Source organism: Actinia tenebrosa, unplaced genomic scaffold (genome assembly GCF_029948245.1).
Source record: "Actinia tenebrosa isolate PJP-AT-01 unplaced genomic scaffold, QUT_ActTen_1.0 PGA_scaffold12__29_contigs__length_12842862, whole genome shotgun sequence".
Taxonomy (NCBI): Eukaryota; Metazoa; Cnidaria; class Anthozoa; order Actiniaria; family Actiniidae; genus Actinia; species Actinia tenebrosa.
The window spans coordinates 8,049,009-8,058,354 of NW_028292572.1; the positions used below are offsets into that span (position 1 = coordinate 8,049,009).

General features: G+C 35.1%; 1 protein-coding gene across 3 annotated transcripts; it reads left to right on the forward strand.

Annotated features, from left to right (window-relative positions):
• The first annotated feature begins 2,020 nt into the window (after positions 1 to 2,020).
• LOC116297208 (uncharacterized) lies at positions 2,021 to 9,100 on the forward strand. Of its 3 annotated transcripts, XM_031705390.2 has the most exons (13): positions 2,021 to 2,165; positions 2,997 to 3,113; positions 3,586 to 3,702; positions 4,091 to 4,162; positions 4,532 to 4,750; positions 5,266 to 5,328; positions 5,617 to 5,726; positions 5,843 to 5,915; positions 6,139 to 6,226; positions 6,616 to 6,763; positions 7,049 to 7,125; positions 7,233 to 7,951; positions 8,408 to 9,100. In XM_031705390.2, exons 1-13 carry the CDS (start codon positions 2,118 to 2,120, stop codon positions 8,411 to 8,413), a joined length of 1,857 nt encoding a protein of 618 aa, XP_031561250.2. In that variant the 5' UTR covers positions 2,021 to 2,117; the 3' UTR covers positions 8,414 to 9,100. The 3 variants fall into 3 exon arrangements, with proteins under 3 accessions (XP_031561250.2, XP_031561248.2, XP_031561247.2); XM_031705388.2 differs by having other exon boundaries at positions 2,936 to 3,113; positions 7,233 to 9,100; XM_031705387.2 differs by having other exon boundaries at positions 7,233 to 9,100.
• The last annotated feature ends 246 nt before the right edge of the window (positions 9,101 to 9,346 follow it).

Below are 9,346 nucleotides of genomic sequence, written 5' to 3' on the forward strand. Positions count from 1 at the left end.
TGACTGCGAATTCTTCCTCAAGTCGAGTGAGTTGCTCCTGTGTAAAGGCTGTTCTTTTGCGGCGATATCCTTTACGACATATCGATGCCTTTATTTCCGCGTCCTGTGAATCTTCTACCTTCAAACCTACCGAAACCACAAGCGCATATTAATAAACATATTAAGAGGCGGATCTTGTGGGATTTTGAAAAAGAGGGCATCATTAATCACTAAGAATGCCAGTTATCAATGTGTTTTATTAAACTGTAAGTAATTGCGGAAAATAACCTCATGCTTCATCAACCGAAAGAAGATTAAAATTTTACATGTAGTTCTCAAAACGTGTTCTCATGTTTACTATCCGGAGTGTGCGCAAAGCGCAAATATCTTTACAGTCACAAGCGCACACTAAAGTCCCGCCTTTTCTGGTTCCCAAATTACAAAATAAACAAGCACTGTTGTTTCTCCATTGACGCTGTACGGCGGCATCTCTAATCGCAACTTTTAACACCTTTACTTGAATGCGCATTTTATACTCAGCAAGATGTCGCATTTACCGCACTTTGAAACTTTAGGAAGGGACTCTTTAATGCAAATGATCTTTCGACGTTTTTTTTCGCAGTATGTTGTAGCTAGCTATTTTTTGTCCGAGAATTTTTCGCACCGTGTTTCTAGTATAAAATATTTCCTGTGAGAATTTTCCGGTTGCCATTACTAATGAATCCCCGGTACTTTCTCATTGAAGTATAGTTAACTTCGTTACGTTTACTTGTCATAGTAATCCAAAATCCATCTTATTATACGCTTAAACAACAATGAATCATTAAATCACATTTTATCTTAAGCCAATGATAATCGCAGGAACAGACCATTGACCCTCGCCGTATTTAAAAGTTGAATTTCAGTTCAGATCAGTTGAGGCCGGTTACCGTAGACTAAGGATTCGTATTTTTACTTAATCTCGACTTTACATGACTCAATCGTCAAAAAGTCTCTCCATCTCCAGAAGCTACCCAGAAAAACTTCGTTGAAATAATAACCTTTGGGTATCAGCTAAGTATACTAAAAGAAGTAAACTGCTGTTTTCTTTCTCACCTTCATTCACTCCCTGCGACTTTGAACCTATGTCGTTGTTCATCTTTTTGTGCATACGTCTTTGTTCCTTCCAAAGGTTATTTCCGAGCAAAAAAAGGAAGAAACACAAAGAAATTCCTCGCGGATGGCTATAAACTTCAATAAACTTAGAATATATTTTCACTGCTGAAAGCGGAACTCGGACTAAGAGTAAAATATTTCTTCTCCTGTAGCAGTTACCAACACGAGAGCCACACTGGGGAAACGTTCATGTAAATGAATAGTCTCAATCACACGATGGGACGGAGGTGATGCCGCGTTTAGCTACGTGCTATTGGCTTAAATCAATACTTATAGGTTTATATGACAGTTTAACATGACAGCTATTGAAAAACCTCCACTTAAATCGATTAGTTAAAAAGCTACTTTATTATTTGTGTTCTCGGCCTTTTATTAACATTACAAGCAACAAGTAATCTAATATTCTTTTAAAAACCACGAATTAAATATAAATATGACAATAAGAGAAAGCGGGCTGTAAAATTGTATTAAGAAAGTCCAGGAAATTAAAGAAAGCTTTACCACACACTGTTAAGGACCACCTGGACAATAACACAGTTACAAGAATAACACAAAACAGCATCTAGTCCGTCAGAATTGATTGATGACATAAGTGCGGCAAAATTTAGGGTCGTGTTTCCTGTGTGATAAAAAATTCCCACTGAGGGGAGAGGGATGGAAAGAATGTGTAAAAAGAGAACAGTTAAAATGTACTAGGCAAAATAAAAAAAGATATACGGTCGATATTATGTTAATCAAAATATGAAAGAAAGAAAGAAGAAAAGAAAGGAAGGAAGAAAGGAAGGAAGAAAGAAAGAAAGAAAGAAAGAAAGAACTCGCTCCTAGGCCTCCCACCAAGACGAGGCAATAAGCCCCAGTTTCCCTGATCTTTTCCCGGTCATCCATATCAAACATACATGATGGCGTCTTGTGTTGGTGATTTCTTCGACCAACACTCGTCTTCCTGCTCAAAAAACCGGCTTGTCTAACTCAGACTCTTCAAAATGACTCTAGCAAGAGGAGAAAGAGAGTGGGCTTTGTTAGTAAGCGAGGTAAGAACGCTAAGAAATTATTTTTTTCTGAGTGAATTCACTTGTTTTTTTGACTCAATTCCGAGGACACTCTTTACTTTCGGCACAGTCTGAAAATAATCTTGTAGTCAATATGTTTGTTTTTATGTCTAAAAACTAAAAAAGATAAATAAAAACCAAAAATGATATAGTTGTTTTTCATTTCTTTTGGTCAGATTGTATAACAAGGACAGAATTTAATTTTTACGCGTCGCCGCTCTTTTAGGAAAATATGCGCAAAAATTAGGAATTTTCTACGTGGCCAAATACAGAGAGGTTATTTTATAAATTAAAGATATGATCTTTCTTTGAAGTATTTTTTAAATTGCTACGTCTAATCGCTAAATTTAGGGATTTATTTTGATTTTGAGATATTGTTTAGTTTTATTTCGTTAAATCAAAGCAACAAGCAGCTAGGAGAACACAACGTCGCGAAAGAATGTTTATTCTCAAGTTGTACAAATAAATCATTTGCATATTGTTTTGTACAATCCGATTCAATAAGCATTTCAAGATTCGATAAATTAAGGATTTATAGCTGTGTGATTATTTTCACATCTTATTATCAATTATAAGATTTGATTCGAAATCACATTTTCTTTAAACTTTAGTTCATAGTCCAATTCAATCTTTCTTCAATCCTCATACAATAGGTGTCCCCCCTCCCCCTCCCCCTGGAGTCATGCTCTGACTTAGACCGGAAAAAAATTGTATTTGACGTTTGGAAATTATTTGAGACTGTGTTTCATTAGAGGGAGAAGAATTGCCACAACTTATAAGTAAATGAGAATTCATGTCTTCAATTATTGGTAGTACAACATCTGTAAAAAGAAGTTGGAAAGCAAACGACAAGGCCTGAAGATCTTGATGGGTGATTTAGAATCTTGCCAGAGAGAACGGGACATCTACAAGAATAAAATCAAGCAAATGGTAAGAAATAAAGTAATAAGAGATGCTCACAATTAGTACAAACAGGCTGCCAATAAATGGAGCTTGCTTTCTGATTTTTGAGAAAAATTACCCAATATTATGCTAAAATCCATGGTAACAAGAAAAGTAGTGGCTGTGCATTTAACTTATTACTATTGATATTAATTTTGAAAGTTTTTAAGAGTGAATGCCATTGGATTGACAATCTTTGTTAAAAGAATGACTCTCACTTTCTGATTACTAGAGTCATAATATATTATAGGTGGTAATAATAAAGAATTTAGCCCCAAAATCAATGTCAGTAGAGATGGTATCAGAACATTAGTAAAATTGCATTGCCTCCAAAGGACCCCGATGTACTGTAGGGGTTATATTTATTTACATTAACACACCCAGACTCATAGACTTAGGATCAAATATGTAATTGTTGAACAAGCACCCCTCATGGAAATAGTCTTCTCTCTTTTTCCAGCAACAAGATTTAGACAACTTCAGAAAGAAGGAAAGAGAGCAAGAAAGTAAAGAAATAAGAGGAGTTAAGTCACCTACTGGACAGCCTTCCAGATCACCAGAACATGTTAAGTTCAAGGTAAAGGACTGGAGATGAAGAATGAAACAAACCAAATCCACTTCAGACCACAAGTCATTATCTAGAGTGTATTTTACTAGTTGTGCATGAGAGAAAACATGAATATGGATACAGCTCAATCCAAAAATCTTATTCTCAAGGGGACAGCACTTGATCTGAAAAGGAAAAACATAACCCAGTGGATTTGGTACATCAAAGTATTCTAATCTACAAAGAGAAGTGGGTTACACTTGGGTGGTTTGTGCAACATAAATTTCCTTAAATTAAAAATTAAAATTAAAAAAAAAACAAGCAAAAGTTGCCTAGTTTTATAAGCAAAGGGAATAGTACCTTTGCATTAATGATGAAGATTGTCATTAATTGATGACTCATATTGTTGCATTTTCAGAGAGAAAGGAAGCTTTCAGGCCACAGTATCTGGGAGCAAGAGCTACAAAGTGTGAGGGAAAGAAAGAACAAGGTAAAAATAACCATACACTGTAGGTCTGTTCAAGCATTGACATTTTCAAGAGCATTGATGTACTCACTGTTGATCATTTTACCCAATATTAATTGGTAAATGTCTGAAGTGTCAATAACCAACGAATATGTTAGCGGGTCACACTGAAAGGGAGTCATGAATGAATGGGGTTAAATGAATGTTGGGTAGCTGTCCAGTTATGGAGGAGTTTGTGGTGTAGACTTAGTATTTCATTCCTCAAGAGAAGGAAATTCTTTTGTTTTGACCCCCAGATTAAGTATTAATGCAATGCATCTATAAGAATCAATGAAGTTTTATTCTTAGTTTAATAGAGCAAAATACTCAAGATTTATGTATTTTGATTAACAGACCCTGTCCCAGCTTCTTTGTGAAGCACGAGAGGAGAACAAAGCCTTGAAGAATGATTTCATGGACCTGCGGGTGTTGTACAGAGAGGCTCAGGAGGATATTATTCTCCTGAGAGAAAATGTAGCAAGACAGAAAGCTATTGAGAAAGATACAGGAAAGATGGAAGACCTGGAGGCCAGACAAGACCTCATACAGTGCCTGGAGAAAAACCGGGAAAAGGTACATTGTACTAAAACTGTGTTATCACTCATACTATATATTTTAAAAGGATAAAGCCTGGTTTTGACATAACAACACATACAAGTGCAGATATGTACTCTAAGGTTAACTGAATGTTTTACAGTATTCTTCCCAAATATTGTAAAGGCTGGGTTAACTAACCAAGAAAAATATCTGTGCTTTTGTACATATGACAATATGCTAAAATATGTTATGTCACTAGTGAAACCTATAGATAATTCAAATATTTAATTCTAAGTTGTCTGTCTATATGTCCCACTAAAGTGCATGCCATATATCTGTGAAAAGATTTGTAAAAAAATTGCACAAATTTGAACAAATTATAGTAAGTTTAATATACCTCAGTAGCTAGACCATAGACTTACTAATCTTTGTACAATTTTGCTAACGTTTTCTCGGATATATGTTATGCACTCAATGGGTTATTCATCTTATGTTTAGCAATATATAATTTAATGCTATAGGATTAAAAGAGAAGTTTGTGAAATTTTCAGGTAGATGAACTAGATAGAGAAGTCAAAGCAATAACAGATGAAAAGAATGAAATAGCAATTGAGGTGTGGAATGTTTTCATTGATGTTCTTTCTTACTAATACTTTAATATTAAAAGTATAGGGTAACATGCATTAATCTGATCTCAAGAGGAGCCAGATATCAGATATTTTCTCAAATTTACATTAAATTTTGTAATAAAAATGAATTTTTAAAAAATTTGAAAAAAAATTACGAACAAACAAAAGTAAACAACCCAATAAAAAAGTTATTATCTAATATTCATCAGGTCCCTTATTGAGTAGACAGCCACCAACAAAGTGTATCAATTTTTGGATTTATTTATATCTTAGAGGGAGCACTATAGAGAAAAAGTTGAAAGACTGAATACACAGCTCAACTTCATCCTCGGAGCAGATGACAGGAGACTTGTAGATATTGATGCCATTCTTATGGAGAACAGGTATGTTACCATGGGGATTCCATAGTCCGGGGTCCATATTGCCGTGTGTATCTTGCAGTTGTATATAAAGGATTCTGTGTCATGTGACAAGAGAGTTGTTTTGCAACTTTTCTCAGATACCAAAAAGAGCAGATAAAACAGCTAAAGGAAGAACTCAGGATGGCTAGCGCATCTCAAGCGAGACAAAAGGTAAACAACCATTGCAACATTTTTAGCGGGAAATAGCTGTCTTTTATCAACCAATCAGAATAAATTGTTGAGTTGTAAATGCCTTGAGCTCTGAATTTTTCTTAGAAAAATTTAGATGAACTTTTTGTAGAAAAATTGATACATAGTTTCTCTATTAATTTACCAAATACACCAATTAAAAATTTTTTTGAGTATTGGATTGTGTTATTGATACCTTATTTAGGCTGCTATGGAGAAAAAGAATGCAAGGCTCATTAAAGCTGGTTATAATCACCATTCAAGTGCATTTATGGGTCATGGTGTTAAACAAGGTAAGTAACCAGAAGATATAATACATCTCACCAGGGCACTACATTAAAACAATACACCTAATTTGTCATAATGCTTTGTTTTCCCATTTCAGACCATGTGTCATTCTCTAGAGTATTATTTCTTTGTTTAACAGTTACGCATAAGAAGACACATGAATATGGATACAAATCATGAATCTTATTCTTTAGGGAATGACATGTTGTCAGGAAATGGGTAAACATCGCACCAAGACGAATTAGGTCTATTTTGGGTGTGGACAGAGATCGTTACTCTCAATTTGCACCCACTTTGTAATTTTTTTTTTTAATGACTCAGAAAAAGCTAGCCTTGACTTAATATAAACTAGATATTAATTGTCACTGAAGATTTTTTTTCTTTGTTTTGGTAGCATTGCCGTCCCTTATTTCTGAGATTTCCAGTAGTTTTGGAGGTGTGTCATCTTCGACAGTCAATGATCTCCAGTCCCTTGCCAATTCTTTATCAGAAAGCCTTTCTGAGAAAGATATTGCTTTGCTTCATCAAAGAAATACCAATAGGTAAGATACAATAACAACATTCTTATTTCATTTTCCTTTCATTCCCATTTATTTCTCATTCTATTCTTCTATTCCTTCTGAATAACATACTCCTTTCTACGTGAAAAATGCTTTTTTAAACCCTTTTTTTTTTGAGCTTTCGAAAGTTTATCCTTAAGCCTGTGTAGTGGTACAAGAGAATCTCATGCCCTTGGATTGTACAATAGTTGTGATCAGCTAATAAGTAGAACCAGCAAGTAGGTAATGTTATGGAGTGATTATATTCTATTCTCTGTTTTTCCCCAGAATTCTGGGACACCGTGTAACTGAACTGGAAAACAAACTAAAGACTCTAGAAGTGTCTGGTCTCTGGTCTCTAGAGGGTATGTAAATCGAATTCATTACGGTCATCCCCCTCTTTATTTATGAATAATCCTATCACTAGATCTTTATATCTGTTTTTGAGAAGATGATCTTTTGTTTTGTTTAGGTCACCGTGGCTATGGATCAGAAGAGATGGCAAACTTACACCTGGAAAAACTAAAAAGATCTCCTCATTCTTCAATGACAGAAGCTGAAAATACTGCAACAGGTCTCAATGGCGAAGCGGAAAGCCCTTCTGCAGAATCTAGTCCAGATCTTGAGAACATGGACTCTGTGTTTTTTGCAGGAGGTGGGCGTTTTGATGAAGATCAAGATGAGCTTGTGGATGTAAGTTCACCAGCTTCAGTATCAGTAGAGGATGAAGATTTAGAACACTTTGAGGAAAGGGAGTCTTTGGATGACGAAGACTTTTGCTATGGTCAACCAAAACCAGAAGATCAAAGGTCCATTAATGGGGATTACCAGACAAAGGGGGATTTCTCTTTAATACAGGACTCTGCAAATGGAGATTCCCCTACAAAAGGGGATTCCCAAATACAAGGGGTATATAATGGAACAGAAGAGTTTCAAATAAGAGGAGATTCTATTGTAACTGAAGATTCCCCTACAAAAGGGGATTCCCATGGAACTGAAGATTTCCTGTTAAAAGGGGATTCCTATGTAGCTGAAGTTTCTGAAATAAGAGAAGATTCTGATGTAACCGAATCTCCCCAACTAGAAGAGGAGACATCTATCAATGGAATTTCCAGCTCAAAAGAAGATTCCCTTCCAAAAAGGGATTCCCATCTGGCACTAGATTCCAGCTTGAAAGAAGGATCTCTTCCAGTAAGTAATACTGGTTCTTTAGACAATTCTACTAAGAAATCTTCACTCAGTGTAGATGGAAATGTATTGAACAATAATCTTGAATCAATGGAATATGATTCCAGTGATGAGAAAGATATTAATGAGCTTAATGAAAGCACATATCATGTTAAAAATCATGATGAACATGAAAACGAAGAAGTTTCTCCAGACTGGAAGAACCAAGAAGACACAAACAAGATTTCACATCCAGCAGATGAGATGGAGAAAAATCATTCTAACTCTCAAATGGTTGAATCTTCAGATATAAAATAATGTGAAAATATGATGAAATGGGTATTTGAGGTTTACAGTATACATTATCCTGTGATGTACCTTAAGTTCTAATTTCCCTATATAACGAGGTCACAAAATTCTCTTGCCCAAGGCAAAACTTGGTAAAAAAATGCTTTGAATTTTTTTTTGAATTACTTGCAGGGATGAAGTAAGAGAAAAAAGTTTGTTAGACTTAACTGATGGTTAGGTTTGTACAACCCATAAGAGTATGGTAGGTTAAACTAGTAGGTAGTACGAAACTTCAACATGAGAAGCTGGCAACATAGGCAATACCTCTTTGTGCCATCTAGGATTTTATCATAAGTTATTCGCAAAGCGACATGAGGAATGAAGATAAAGAAAAAAGATGATATTATGGCTTGGGCAATATCCATGTGAACCAGATACCAAGGTTAACAAGAAGCTCAGCCCTTTGTGATACCACCTTTAAAATCGGTATTTGCCAGGCAGCAAAAAGAATGAAGATGAAGAAACAAGGTGCTTCATGGCTGGGGAAATACCCATGTAAATCTGATACCAAGGGACCTGACCATGATGCTATATTTAAATCATTCAAAGCAACAAAAGGAATGGAAGGTACAGGAAAAAGATAATATTATAATATCATTAAGAAGGGCAATAGTTTTCAATTTATTTTAATCATGCCCAAACCGTTACAGGTGAATGGAGAAGCAGAAATGATTTTCTGGCTCAAAAAATACCCACATACGTAATAATTTGAACATACTCTAAGATAATCCCTTAGGTATATATATTTGAACATTTTATAATTGGAACTAGGTCATTGGGATGACTGGTTGTATATTATTGGCTCAATAAAATAATGTATTTCAAGGTATGGATAGTTTTCCTTTGATCTGCAGAACTTTGTAAGCTAGAACTTAATCATTTTGAGAAATTAACACTGCAATTTTGCATTCCCTATTCTAAATATTGTGTAGAATATTCATGTCCTTCAATGAAGGTCCATGGAATTTGAAATTGTATTGTTGAAGTTGTGCATTCTTTACCTTTCTTTATGGTTGGTCTTTGTAAATATTTGACGCTGAAATAAGGCTAACCCTGAGTGAATGAGTTTAA